General features: G+C 42.8%; 1 protein-coding gene and 1 gene segment (V, D, J or C); both read left to right on the top strand.

Moving 5' to 3' along the window:
- The window catches only part of LOC121028976 (M1-specific T cell receptor beta chain-like), a 194,908-nt gene that overhangs the window by 126,471 nt on the left and 52,744 nt on the right, over positions 1 to 15,693 (top strand). The window lies entirely within an intron of this gene.
- LOC121028206 (T cell receptor beta variable 24-1-like) lies at positions 4,745 to 5,776 on the top strand. The segment is given in 2 exon segments: positions 4,745 to 5,075; positions 5,202 to 5,776. Coding segments are annotated over 2 exon segments (432 nt in total).

The raw sequence follows: 15,693 nt of genomic DNA, 5'->3' as shown, positions 1-15,693 counted from the left end.
CAACCGACTGCGCCACCCAGGCGCCCCGAGGATCAGAACCTTAAAAGTGCAATAAACAATGTCATAATTATATGACCTTAATGAGAATAACAGGAATTTGGCTTCAAGTCAGAACAGACAGTTGTTACCATATTTGCCTACATCTAGAAGCTACTGTAAAGCTTGATGGAATTTTTTAAGGCAGCTCTCGGGCATCAGGCAGCAGGCAGTGGAGGGCCATCATCAGAGAGAGGAGGGAAGATGAAAGGGGGGTCATGATTGCCCCAGGTCTGTGCATTGGAACAGCTTCTAAACTGCAGCACGAGAGCATGGAACCCAAGCAGAGCAACATCAGGGAGACAGAGAGCAGAGTTCAGGGCTGAGCTGCTGTAGGGAAGGAAAATGGCAGACAGAGGGCTCCAATATTGCCCTGGGGTCAAACACCAAATAGCAGACACTTAGAGAGCCTCAGGGAAGCCTGACAGAGAGCAGGGCTGGAGATTCCGGCTGCCACACAGTCCAGGGGTCCATGTGAATCCTGACCAGCCAGAGAGGAGCGATCCCACTGAATCCCCTGGGAATACACTTGGCACCTCAAGTCTGGGGGTCACACTTCAAGAAGGGGGCCACCCAGGTCCAAGAGCAAGAGCCATTCTACAACTGCCCTAACAAACTTCAGCAAGCCTCCCTGGGAGCTAGCTGATCTGTCAATAAATTAAATGGCTTCTAGAGAAAAATTGCATAGCACTCGCTAAGTAAAGGCAGGAAGAAAGGAAGAAAGAAAGAAAGGAGAAAGAAAAATCTAGACTCTCAACCATGCAGCATGCACAATTTCAGTCATGCAACGAAAAAGTACTAGACATGGAAAGAAATGGGAAAATATCCCCCATACATAAAGGGAAATGGGCAATGGAAACCAACCCTGAAATAACACAGAAATTTCAGACAAGAGATTTTAAATAATTATTATTATAGAAATATGTTCCAGGATTTACAGGAAACTGTGTTCATAATTTGATCAATTGATAAAAGTGATTAACCCATAGCAGTCAAGACAAAAGGGGGAAAGACACAAATTCCCATATCAATGATGAAAAAGAGAATATCTCCATAAACACAACAGACCTTAAAATAATAGAATATCATATATAAGTATTACAACTAGACGAAATTACCTGAAAAACACAAACTTACCAAACTGATTCAGGGTGGAATTAGAAATGTAAAGAAATTGAATTACTTATCAAAAACATCCCCTCAAAGGAAACTACAGACTCAGATTCATTTCTTGGTGAACTCTGGCAAACATTTAAGGGGGAAAAATATCATACCAACTTTACAGAAACTTGTTTTAGAAAATAAACTAAACTAGGGGCGCCTGGGTAGCTCCGTCGGTTGAGCATCCGACTTCAGCTCAGGTATGTGAGCTTCATCTCACGGTCCGTGAGTTCAAGCCCCGCGTGGGGCTCTGTGCTGACAGCTCAGAGCCTGAAGCCTGCTTCCGATTCTGTGTCTCCCTCTCTCTCTGCCCCTCCCCTACTCATGCTCTGTCTCTCTCTGTCTCAGAAATAAATAAAAACATTTAAAAAAAAAAAAAAGAAAAGAAAAGAAACTAGAACTACTAGTTTAGAACTACTTCACAACTCATTATGTGAAGCTAGCAAAAACCTGATGCCAAAATCTGGCAAAGATATCGCAGAACAATATTTTTATGACCGTAGATGAAAAAAAAATCCTTTTCAACATATTAACAAATCAAATCCAAATGCATATACATATGGATGTGTGTGCATATGTGTATATCCATACATAGTGGTAATACATCATGACCAAGTAGGTTTATTGTAGGAGAATTATTAGCAGAATCATGAAGAATAATCATTTGATCATCTTTTTTTTATTATTTTTAATGTTTATTTTTGAGAGAGACAGAGCATGAATGGGGGAGAGGCAGAAAGAGAGGGAGACACTGAAGCTGAAACAGGCTCTGAGCTGTCAGCACGGATCCTGTCGCAGGGCTCAAACTCACGAACTGTGAGATCATGACCTGAGTCAAAGTCAACGCTTAACCCACCGAGTCACCCAGGCGCCCTTCATTTGATCATCTTAATAGATGCTGAGAAAAATCTGACAAAATCCAGTACTCGTTCAAAGTAAGCACTCTTATCAAACTGGTAAACAGAATTTTCCCAGTCTGTTGGAGGTGATCAACAAAAAAAACACAGCGAACGTCCTGTTTAATGGTTAATATTGAACACTTTCCTCTTGTGGTTGGATTAAGCTACGATGTTTACTCTCACCACTTTTCTTCAACATTAGATTGGGGGTCTTAACCAGACCTTGTGACAAGTGAAAAAAAAATAAGAGAAAAAAAAATAAAAAGTCCTAACTATTGTAAAGGAATAAATAAAATTATGATTATTTTCAGTTCACATGGTTGTGTATATTAAAAACATTAGGAACTCAATAAACAACAGCTAGAAATAATTAGTGAATGTAGCAAGACAAGACACATCGTCAATATAAAAAAAAATCAAGTGTTTTTATGCTAATCGCAAACAACTGAAAAAGAAATGTTAGGAGACAATACCATATACGATAGTAAGAATAACAGGAATAAATTTAACAAAAGATGTTCAGTGAACAACTACAAAACATCACAAAGTGAAATTAAAGAAAATATTAAAAATGGAAAGATGTATCATGTCTATGGATTGGAAATTTCAGTGCATTAAGATAGCAGTTTTTGCAACAAATAACATTGGAACAATTGGATGATCATGTAAAATGAAATATACTTGACTGATACCTCATCCCATAAACAAAAGTCAATTTGAGATGGGTCATAGACCTAGTATAAAATCTGTAATTACACACCTTCTGGGAGAAAACAGGAAAACATCTTTGTGAGTTTTCTTACAACACAGAAAGCACTAACCAGTTGTAAAAATTCTTTGTGCCCAAGGATGTGTCTACAGATCAATAATTCACAAATGAGAAGAGAGCTTCCAGTGTCCCTAGGATCACCCCCAGGAACACACAGCATGTTGTGAAAAGCAGCGTGTGGGCAGAGACTGAGAGATGTGTGCTCTGCCTGTGGTGAGGGATGGGTCAGAGGAGAAGTGGGTTGTAAATAAGATTTAAGAGCCATAAGAGCCATCCCAGAGGAGGGGGAATACTGGTCCGTGCCATCAAGGACCATCTGGGGTGTGCAGAAATTGGAGTGTCTTTTTTAATTCTGTTCCCACCCAGTTATGTGTCTCCTGTGTTCCTTCCTCTGATGATGGTCGTTCACTCCTCCTCTGGCACAGATTCTGCTCCCAGTACGATGTATGTTTCTCTTCTCTTTGCCACGCGTCTGCACACTTCTCCCGTCAGACTCCACTAGCCTTCAACAGACAGGACCCCCGAAAACAGTTTACATTCACCTCCCAAATCTCTCCCACTCCAGTCACTGCCCACAGCAGGCGGGGAGGGGGAGCAGCAAAGCAGCATGTTTATGTTAAGAATTGCAGATTCGGGTGATGATTTTCCCACTAAGGACAAACCCAAATGACAATCATTCTTACAATTGTCCTGTTTATTTTAATCAAGCCCCTGGATAAGCAATTTATTGGGGGGGAAACCCCAAGTTTCTATGGATATGATTAATGAAGAACTCTATCCAGAAAGAGAGAGAAGGGAGAGAACACTGGAATATGTCATAGAGAACGTGTACTCTGGCTGCAAAATGTGCCTGCGTACTTCTGAATAAAGCAATGAGTATTCAAAATAACAGGCAAGAGAGAGAAATGGTGGCAAATGAACAAGAGAGGCCATGAGTTGGTAATTATTGAAGCCAGGTAACGTGGGGGTACGGGGAGGCTCATTGTATCATGACAGCATCTGTTTTATACATGTTATAAATTTTCGTAATCAAAAGAGAAGCTATTAAAAAGGAGACGTTCCTGATGTGATATACAGCCGAACCGATTAGTGTAGGAGGCTCTGGTATATCCCTGGATAAGGAACAAGGAGAGGCACAGACCTGGAGGGGCAAAGAAGATTAACTGATCACATCAATATTTCACATGATCTTTGTGGTTCCGCTATCTTTGTTTTGTTTTTTTTTTAATATGAAATTTATTGTCAAATTGGTTTTCGTACAACACCCAGTGCTCATCCCAACAGGCGCCGTCCTCAATGCCCGTGGTTGTGCTGTCTTTGTATTTGTCGTAATGAAATACTGAAGACTTTCCTCCTAAAGTCAGGAACAATTTATGTTGAGCTAAAATTACCTCTTCACGAAACTCTTTTCAGTTCATTCAAATGTGAGGGAAGGTGTTAAGTATTCTCTAAAGCGTATACCCACATTAAGAGAATACCTTCCTACAATTAGCCTGTATTTTCCATAAAGATCTGTGCCCAGGAAACATTGACCAGAACAAGAGCACCATTGAAGAGCAATGTAAATTTGGACCCAAGTTAATAGTGCTGGTCCCCTAGGAAAAGACAAAATTCTCAAACTTTATGGTGAATATGTTCAAATTGCATAGCCTACCTAGACCTGAGTGAGAAAAAAAATGAATAAATGCAGAAAAGAAAGAAAGAAAGAAAGAAAGAAAGAAAGAAAGAAAGAAAGAAAGAAATGTTACAGTGTCACAACCTCCACAGGAACTAGTTTCTCTTTATGTGAAAGGAATCTGGATTTACTCCATAGCCTATTCCACGGGGATGAGGGCACGCCCTTGAGCTACTGAAATAGCTAAGACTAGTCTCTGGTCGGTGGCAGAGAAGAAGGAGGAAGAGAAGAGGGGGGAGTCGAAGAGTTTCAACATCCTCTGGTAGGACCCCCAGTAAGTAAACCAAGGCACCACCTGCCTGAGTAATAAGGGAGCGAAGGTAAGGCCCGGTGGGGAAAGGGGTGTGGCTGCATCGTTCTCCAAGGCCAGATAAGCTGTGAGGGGCCAGGACATCACTGACCGAATTTACCCATTTCCTATCTCCGTGCCCTGTTTCCCCCACACTCCAAGTTGGAAACACCTCCATCTTGCCTCTCCCCACCATGGGCCTCTTCTTGCTCCTGTGCTGTGTGGCCTTTTGTCTCTTGGGAACAGGTGAGTTTGGGAAGCATAGGGAAGTCCTTACATCTCCCAGGTCCTGGCTGAAGCTTTTCCCTTGAGCCTGTGGCAAGAGGACTCTTCCTGAGCTCTGGCTCCAGTTTCTGTCTTGTTTTCTCACAGGCTCCGTGGATGCTGGCATTACCCAGACCCCAAGGAATGGGATTATAGAGACAGGAAAGAGCATTGTACTGGAGTGTTCTCAGACTATGGATCATGCCTATATGTACTGGTATCGACAAGACCCAGAACTGGGGTTACAGCTGGTCTACTTATCCTACGGTACCGACAATATTAACAAAGGAGAGGTCTCCAATGGGTACAGTGCCTCTCGAAAGGAGCAAGAGAAATTCTACCTGTTCCTAGAGACTGCCATTCCCAAACAGACAGCTCTTTACTTCTGCGCCACCAGAGACTTTCACAGTGCTTCCTGGCCACCTGCTTTCTATACAGAAAGACAGGCACATTTGCTCAGAGGGGCACAGAAGGCTTCCCCCGTGTGAGATGTGGGGATCTTTAGAGGTCTCAGTAGTTCTATGCTCCATGTGCCTCAATCTAAGCTTGAGGCCACATTAGATCAATGTCCCCAGGCCATGGGGTGACTGAAACCACAGGCTGGACTGAACCTATCTCCCTGCCCACTGACACTCTTTATGAATTCTAGTGGGGCTAGCCTGATAGTGTCATTCTAGAATGAACCTGACATTTGTCAATACCACCATGATTTTCTGTTTTTCTTTTTCTTTTACTTTCGGGTGTGGTGGGGAGAGGAAGAGAGAGAGGGAGAAGAAGAGGGAGAGGGAGAGGGAGGGAGGAAGGGAGGGAGGGAGAGAGAGAGAGAGAGAGAGAGAGAGAGAGAGAGAGAGAACCCTAGGCAAGCTCCATGCTTAGCAAGGAGCCTGATGCAGGGTTCAATCCCACGACCCTGGGATCATAACCTGAGCTGAAATCAAGAGTTGTACGCTCAACCAACTGAGCCACCCAGGTGCCCCCACCATGATTTTCAATAAGAACATCTCTTATTAGCTCAAACACAATGTGGTTTTTCATGGTTCTTTTGCCTTTGTCTCTGCCCACTTTGCACTGTGCCCCTCTCCACTCTGTTCCTACCAACTGCCCCTTCCTCCTGCTGTCCCCTTCTCTGTCCTGGTTCCTCCAAGTGCCAGCCATTCTTCAGCTCTGTATTTGAGTGCCTTTAGACCAGGAACAAACCGACTACCTTGTTGTCTAAAACTTCATCCTAAATAAATTTCATTACTATTTAAATCTGACTCAGAAGGTGAAGTTGGTCAAGTACCAGGACTGGGATCTAGAAAAGTTATCTTTCATCCACTGCCCCACATGTGGATCTCTGCTGAGAATAATCTTAACCTGCAGGAGCAGATAGACCGTGTCATTATCTGGATGTACTGGATCCCCCCAAAATGTGCCTTCTCCCCAGCATGGAGCCAAAGCTCGGAGCTTGGAGATTCCTCTTTCTCTCAAAGGCCCTGGAATAAGCCTCCAGCCCCCTGCGGAGGGGACCCTCCTGGGAGCCAGCGAACTCCCGGCACAAAAATACTCAATCAAGGGCTCCATAGCATAAAACCTGCCTAAGAATCAAATTGAGGACTTTCTTATGTGCTTTGTCTCTGTACTCCACGAGCCTCAATTATTTTGGCAAAAGAATCCATGACTCAGTGACAGTTCACTCAAAGAACCCAAGTTATTTCATTTTCTACATGTTCTGATCTGAGAAGAATGTCACACCTTTTTAAAAAAAAAAAAAATCTCCTGTATGAGTTCTAGCTCATCTGCTTTCCCTTTAAAAGGTCAGTTTGCTAGAGTTTTGTTCTCTGCTTTCTATGCACACTTCATCGAAGCCTCATTCTGTAATAATAATTCTTCTCTCATAAACTATTAACTGTACCCTTTAATTATTTACTAGATATCTCTAGTAGATTTTCCTAGGACTTTTTCTTCTGCCTTCTTTTCCCCTTAGTATAGATATCCATCCTTAACCTTCCCACTCATGATCATGACAACTTTTTCACAGGTTCCAAACTGGTGGACTCAACTGTCTCCTGGACCTGCTCTACATTTCAAACTCAAGTGATTTACTGCTGAATTTATCGTCCCCTCTCCCCTACATGCACCCATTCTGGTCCAAACCCTGTGTTTCTTCCCAGTCTTAAACCACCATTCTAGATTCCTCCTTCCATAAGCTCTCATTAAATCCATTTGCAAATCCATTACTTCTGTATTTCATATTGTCATAGGTTTGGTTTTCTAGAAAGCAGACTTCATTAGGGGAGATCAGTGTTCGGTGGGTTATTAGAAAATGTCGTTGATTGATGGGGGGTGGGAGGGAGAGGTGGGTGGGTGATGGGTATTGAGGAGGGCACCTTTTGGGATGAGCACTGGGTGTTGTATGGAAACCAATTTGACAATAAATTTCATATATTGAAAAAAAATGCCGTTGTGATCAACATAAGTAGAAGGGAAAGAAGGAAGGATGGACTGAGGAAGAAGCCGGGCTGTTCTGCAACCTTAGCAAAAGCCTTAGCTGAGCCATAGGGTGGCCCTGAGAACCACCCGAGGTGGAGGTGAGGGGGCCAGGTCTTATACCCCACTCTCCTTGCAACAATGTCAGTGTGAATGTGTTGCCCTGAGAAAGGGCACGCCCGCAGGCGGTGGGGACGGCTGAGACCATTCATAAAGAGGGCCGTCAGCCAGCAGCACCCCTAATGGGTGGGGAAACTGTCCTTCACACCTGAAGGGAGATACAGGGGACACGTCAGTCTTCAATACACATGTTTATCTGATTCAGCTGCTCCTTTCCTTCCTTGGCGCTTCTACTCCAGTGCAGACTTTCATCATCCACTTCCCAGAAAAAAACCTCGGTGCCCTTCTTGACGGTCTATCAGCCTCTTACTTCCTCTGCTTTACTCGGTCTTAGATGTTGCCACCAGCCTGATTGCATGTGGCATTCTTCACACGGTACACAAAGCCTTTCATGAAAAGATCTGTGTCCGAAAATGCAGCCAAATCATCCATGTTCCCTTCAGCCCTTTAGACTCTAGCTCAGCTGAAACACCTTACATTTCCCTGACGAGGCCAAGGCCAGTTGGACAACTGTACCTTTGCAAATGTTCCCTCTCATCCGAGATGGACTTACTTCTTCGCTGCTGGCTCACTCCTGCACAGCCTTTAATTCTTAGCTCAGAGATGAGCTTATCTGTAACAGCTATTGTGATTCCCGTGGACAGAGAAGATTCAGCTCTTATCCCTTCCAGATACTATACTTATTGTATTCTAGACTGACTCTCACCGAGTCTATGTATTCTCTAGTTTAAGAGTGATGTCCCTCCAGGAGTGCCTGCGTACTCAGTTGGTTTCAGAGTCTCTCATTTTTGGCTCAGGTCATCATCTCATGGTTTGTGAGATGCCCCGCATTGGCCTCTGTGCTGACAGCACAGGACCTGCTTGGGATTCTCTCTCTCTCCCCTCTCTCTGCCCCTCCCCTGCTCACACTCTTATCTCTCTCAAAAATACATAAATCAACTTAAATTTTTTTTTGAAAGAAGACTGATGTCCCTCCAATTTTATATCCCTAGAACTGTGTATAATGTCTGACTTAGCAAAGGAAAGATGGAAGAAAAGAAGGGAGGGAGGAAGGAAAGAAAAATAGACTCAAATACGTCTTCCAAGTAGTTCTTTGGGATTTTCTTGCAAGCAGCACGTTTTCTGAGTTCTGGGGCATGTTTACTTAAGTCCACCACACTCCCCACCTACAAGTCCTCTCAAAAGAAAGAAAATAAGTTTGGTTAAGCATAATGCTAGAGGAAGACTAAGAACATTGGAAAATGAGAGAAGGTGCTTTACTGGACCCAAAGTATGGAGGCATACATAACAATTTCTTTGATCGTTGCTGTGACCTTCCTTGTTGACACTGAGAAATTCTCAGCAGCTGCTCCAGACACTTCCTGAACTATGCCAGGAAGGTGGGCCATGCATGGATTATTCCTGCCCTGGAAACGAGGGCTGGAGAGTCATCTCTGCCTTCAAATACTCCTTCATTCGAGTGGGACCCGAGCCTCTCATATCTGCCCCAGCCCAAGACCTGCCCCAAGTTCTTCTGTCTTTCTTTAATTCCTTCTGTGAGAATCAGATTTTACACCCAGTTACTGCTGGCGTCTTCATCCGTTCATCACTCATTCTTAAATCTTCACACTTAGAACAACTTGGGGCCTCCCCCCTTCCTATTTCTTTAAAATTCATCAGAAAACCCTTCCCAAATCTCTAAGTGTTTATTCATCCTTTTGACATTTTTTTTCAGCAGGGGGCAGTAAAATTTCATTATTATTTTTTTCTTCCTAGATGCTACCTATTAAGGCAAGACCAGCTTTCAAAGTAAAAGCAAAGACCGAATGTTGTTCAATTTTAATGATCACCCTTGTCTAAAGGAAGGCTTTCGCGGACAAGAAGATGTCAGGGTTTGGTAAGTCAAAATTGGTATATTCTTTTGGGATGTATGAGAGACCAAGAGTGAACACGAGTGTGCAGTTGTCATACATAAAATACATAAAGACCAGGGGCACCTGGGTGGCTCAGTTGGTTAAGCATCTGACTCTTGATTTCAGCTCAGGTCATGATCTCACGATATCACAGTTCATGAGTTCAAGCCCCACATCAGGCTCTCGCTGACAGTGTGGAGCCTGCTTGGGATTCGCCTTCTCTTCCTTTCTCCCTGCCCCTCCCCTGCTCATGCTCAAGCTCTCTCTCTATATATATATATCTCAAAATAAATATATAAACTCAAAAAAATGCATAAAGTCTGAAGAGGTCATCCGTCAGCTCTAAATCCCGGGTCAGCAGCAGCTAAGCAAGATTTTGAGTGACTGTCACCTGTGAATCCCAGTGAACCAGGGCAAAAAGAGGCAGAGGAAGGGGGAAGGGGTCCTGGGATTAATCTTTGTGACTCATGACTGAAGCTACAGACTTTTCTGTTGAAAACAAATGGGGGAAAGAGGACAGTACTTGGTGTGGATGCTGTTTACTGTGACAGCACCCAAGATATTTTAGACAGTGTTACCAAAGCATGTATTAGAAAGAACTGCAGGTCTGAATTTTCTATTCTATCATGATTGATGGTGCAGTGAAGAGAAAGATGAACTTGATAAAATGGAGCCTAAGTTGATAAAGTCAGCAAAATCTGAACCCCAAGTCCATGAGAAACAAGACCAAGAAAGCAATGTAATTAGCACCTGACAATGACCGTACGTTTTTCGGAGAACTCAGCACATGTCGCTTGCCGCCCTAAGCCCTTCCCACGTGTGACCTAAATGTGTTCCCTCATGTAATCCTCCCAACATGGTCTCTTGTGCCCTGTCTGATCCAGCCACCCTGTTCTCTGGGCCCTGGTTTTGAGCTCTTCTCTCAGCTTTGCAGCATCCATTCCAGCTCATCCTTCAGCTCACCCCAAACAATCCTTCCTTTCCCGACCTTCCCAACTAGATCACATCTTCCTGTTGTGGCCTTTCAAAGCTCTGCAGTCCTCCCTTTCGTAGCTTGTGATATGGTTGCAATCTAATGTTTTGCAAAAAGAGTAGAGACGTAACATAAACCAGCAAAGCATCAAGCCTACTTGGCATGAGAAAAGTAAACAGAAATATCAGTCCTTTGATAGGTAAAGGGAGACAGATGACACCGCTATGTCAACAGGATGGCTGTCGGGCCCAGATGATCTGCAGGGACTGTGTTGTCACGTGGTGACTTCATCAAGAGCCCACCCCTCTTCCCCAGAACTGGGAGACACCCTTCCTGCCCTAACTGTGCCATGGCTGTCAGGCTCTTCTATTACATGGCCCTTTACCTTCTGGGTGCTGGTAAGTCACTGACACAGATTTCTTTAAAATCAGAAAGAAACATTTTCCCCTGTTCTGGCTTTGAACCTGGTTCCAGCATCAAGGTCCACCTGGGACCCTGTCGTCAATTTGTGTCTCCTTTTCTCAGGTCTCGTGGATGCTAGTGTCTTCCAGACCCCAAGACACTATGTTTCAGGAACAGGAAAGAAGATTACTCTGGAATGTTCTCAAACTATGGGCCATGAGAACATGTACTGGTATCGTCAAGACCCAGGAAAGGCACTACAGCTGATCCATTATTCGTATGGTATTAATACCACGGAGGAAGTAGAGGCCTCCTCTGGATCAACCGTCTCTAGAATAAGGAAGGAGCATTTTCCCCTAACACTAGAGTCCACCAGCCCCTCACAGACATCTCTGTACTTCTGTGCCAGCAGTGAATCCACAGTGCTACACAGGCACCGACAGCCTGCATAAAAAAGTGAGGAAGCCCCACCTTAACCTCATCTGAAACTACAAAAGCCACCGAAGATTTTCCCAGACTCCTCGGCCCTGAGAAGACAGTGCAGTCTGAATGACGGTGTGGGTAGAAAACTAACCCTGGGTCAGTCTCTACGAAGATGGGGAATGGACAATTCCGCATTCGAGGACTGACTTGTCCCCTGCGTTTTTATTCAGTCTAACTAGAGGTTCATTACTTCTGTGGATTGTTTCAAGAAACAAACTTTTAGTTCCATGGATTTCCTCATTGTTTTTCTGTTTTCTGTTTATTTGACCCCAAATGGGATCTTTATTATTCCTTCCCTATTCTTACTTTTGGTATACTTTTTGCTTCTCTTTACAGTTTCTGAAGGAAGAAATTTAGCTTAGAATACAGACCTTTGTTTTTTTTTATTCTCTAATGTAGCCATTTAATGCTATAAATATTCTTTTAATCACTACTTCATTCCATGTGATTTCATATTTTATATTTCTTTCTTCAGTTAAAAAATATAATTTTCTTTGAGATTTCTTCTGTAATCCATGATTCATTTAAGAGTATGTTGTTAAATTTCCAAGTATTTGGGAATTTTCCAAATTTCTTTCTGTTGTTTATTTCTAAGTAATTTGATCTGAGAAGATACTTTGCATTCTCTCGATCCTTTTATATATGCTGAGATAATTTTATGGCATAATATGTGGTCTATATTGGAAAACATTCTATACATTCTTGAAAAGAATGCATATTCTTTGGTCGTTGAGTAGAGTGTTCTAAAACCATCAGTTAGATCAACTTGGTTGATAGTGTTGTTCAGTCTCTTTACACTGACTTGTTCTCTGTCTAGTTGGTGCAATCAATTTTTGAAGGTAGAGGGGCACCTGGGTGGCTCAGTCAGTTGAGCGTCCGACTTCGGCTCAGGTCATGATCTCGCAGTACGTGAGTTCGAGCCCCGCATCGGGCTCTGTGCGACGGCTCAAAGCCTGGAGCCTGCTTCGGATTCTGTGTTTCCCTCTCTCTATGCCCCTTCCGCACTCATGCTCCGTCTCTCTCTGTCTCTCAAAAATGAATAAACATTAAAAAAAAATTTTTTTTTTAATTTTTGAAGGTAGAGTATTGAAACCACCAAGTATAGTTTTGATATGTTCATGTCTTCTGTCAGTTTTTACTTCATGCATTTTGGAACTCTGTTGCTATGTGTCAGGAGACACCCCAGTGTTGCCCATGCAAATGCTCTTTACACAAAAATGGACTAAATTTAGAAATTTATAGGATGCCACCAACATTACCAATATACGCAAAGTGGGAATCTCAGAAAGAGAGGAGCAAGAGAAAGAGGAACAAAGAATTCATAGCCAAAAATTTCTCTAGTCATTGAAAACATTAATCAAGAGAATCTAGAAACTTAATGACTCTTAAGTACAATAAACACAGAGATACTCATCTAGACATTATAGTCAAACTTCAGAAAGCCAAAATACACAGAGAAAATATTGAAATCAACCAGAGAAAAATGACTCATCATGTGTAGGAGACCAGCAATATGGCTGAAATGATGGAGGTCAGAAGATAGTGTGACATGCAGCAAGAAACAAACAAAAGTCGCCAAGAATTCTATACCCAACAAAGATACCCTTTGGAAACAAAGGTGAAATAAAGACATTCCCAGGTAAGCAAAAAATAGGAGATTACTAGTTAGCAGTTACAGTTGCCTTACAGAAAAATCTTAGGGCCATCAGGCTGAAAGAAAATGACACTGACAGTACCTTGAATCCATAGGAAGAAATAAAAAGCACCTGAAAAAGTCAATATAAAGGGAATGATAGGTAGGTAGGTAGGTAGGTAGGTAGACAGATAGATATAGATTGATAGATAAACACAAAAGCAGAAGCTAATGAGGTAGAAAATTTTGAAACAGTAGAACTAAGAAATACATAATAAGTTCTTGGGAAAAATAGAAAATTGCTTGTCAACTAAAAGACAGGGAGAACAAATATACTAAATAAGGAATGACAACGGGAAATCATCAAAATAGAGTACATTTTTAAAAACAGTATTTTGTACAATTCTCCACAAATAACTTCAAAGCCTAAATGAAATGGATCACATTTTAGGAAAATGCAGTCTAACAAAACTGACTCTAATGCAGATAGAAAGTCTAAGCAGAACAGTGGCTAATGGCCCTAAGAGAAATACGTGCACCATCACCATCCCAGCAACAAAGCAGCCCCCAAAAAATGAAAGGTGGGAAGAGAGTTTATGGGGCATTTAGCAGCATGCACATTCCCAGAATCACATTCCCTGCAACTTTCTCCTTTACTGGAAGCAAACTGGTAGCCAAAGGAACAGAAATCGCTACAACAGAAATATCAGTTGGATGAAGTATTTACTATAAACAGAAATGTTTACATGAGGACAAAATTCTTCAGAATTCTATCCTAATTCTCATAATAAGAGCCCAACCTGGTTAACAAGGATGCTTCGGCATGATAAGAAAGTACTTGGAATCACTTCAGACTTGCTAAAGGCTGAAGATACTTGTTTAGAAATAAGAAATAGGAGGCACGTGGGTGGATCAATCAGTTAAGCAACCAACTTTGGCTCAGGTCACGACCTCGCAGGTTCATGAGTTCAAGCCCCGCGTTGGGCTCCATTGCTGACAGCTCAGAGCCTGGAGCCTGCTTCAGATGCTGTGCCTCCCTGTCTCTCTGCCCCTCCCCTGCTCACATGCTGTCTCTCTCTCTCTCTCTCAAAAATAAATTAAAAAATTAAAAAATATAGTTAGAAAGAAAGAAAGAAAGAAAGAAAGAAAGAAAGAAAGAGAGAAAGAAAAGAGATCCACCAAGAATTTAGAAAGAAAAAATTGGGCTTGAGCAAGCCATCTGCCGAAAGTATGCTCAAGGTTTGCAGCAAGAATAGACAGAGTTAGCCTAGGACACCAGAGAGTAAAGAATATTTTGCATTTCAGGCAGATGGAGATAGCATACTAAGTGTGCTTTTAGTTTTAGAAGTTAGAGTAAATTGAAAAATAATTCCTGAAGGCATAAGACTCCAGTCAAACTCTTACGAGAGAAAGAGAAGGAGAGAGAGAGAGAGAGAGAGAGAGAGAGAGAGAGAAAGAGAGAGAAACCTTGAGAAATTCATTATTAATAGTTGAAAATACAGGTTTTGGAATTCGACTTACCTGGCCACTTCCTAGTTTTACCAAGGTGCTGAGCCTCTCTAAAGACATTTCCTAGTCTATAGAATGGAGTCAGTAATATATATCTCCCAGAGTTTTTATTTAGTCGAGAAAACGTGCATGGACTGCCTAACGCAACCCCCAGCACAAAAATTTGACTCAATAATAAATGATGATGTTAGTAGCGGTAACATCAGTAGCAGCGCTTCTAGTTAACCATTTTGCGAGCTCGATCTTAATGAGTGGGTACTTTATACGGGGCTTTGTTACAACCTCTTAACGTTTGAATTTTAACCCATTCGATCTTCACAGCATCTCCACGAGGCACACGCTTTCATTGGCACGAATTAGTGACAGTAAAATTAAGTCATGAAACGGTTCGTTTGCTCACCTACGATGAAAGTAAGCGGTGGAACCGGTATTCGAATCCAGGCAGTTTCCCTCTAGAGCCTTCTATAGTAACCGCTAACCTAGAGGCAGTAGTGGTCGTCAAAGAATGCTGGCAATGAAAAACTATGTCTGTGGCAGAAAGAACGCAAAGGAATAGCATGTATAAACCCAAAAGAACAACCACGTCTCCCCATCTGAATTGCCCAGAGGAGTGGAGCCTAGCTGGGTGATGCTCTGTGATGGGAAGGAAGGACTCCATTTCTGCAGGATCTGGGACCATGGGTGCGGGTGGGACAGTGACATCACAGGCAAACCACCTACAGGCTGACGAGAGCTGGAAGATGACACGTCCCTTCTTTTATCATGTCTTGGGGAGCGGGCTCCTCTGAGGAACCAGCTTTTTGTCTCCTGGGAGCAGGTGAGGTCATGCAGTGCAAGGAAAACTCACACACTGGGATTTCTAGGCTCTGGCATAAACCTTATTTTTTTTTTCATGGCCAAACGACCTTCCTGGTGGACCCTGCCTATCACTTCTGCCTCCTTCTCTCCCAGGTCACTTGAATACTCAGGAAATCCAGAATGGGGGGGGGGGGGGGGCGGGGAAGCTTTTGTTTGAATGTCTTTAGGACTTTGCTTGTAACAGAATGTTCTGGCGTGACCAAGTCCCAGGGTTGCGGCTACAGCTGATCCACAGCTCACTTGCTGCTGGCCGCACCGAAG

Source organism: Herpailurus yagouaroundi, unplaced genomic scaffold (assembly GCF_014898765.1).
Source record: "Herpailurus yagouaroundi ecotype Mexico unplaced genomic scaffold, PumYag 100, whole genome shotgun sequence".
NCBI classification, from domain to species: Eukaryota; Metazoa; Chordata; class Mammalia; order Carnivora; family Felidae; genus Herpailurus; species Herpailurus yagouaroundi.
This window is presented reverse-complemented; position numbering and strand designations above follow the sequence as displayed.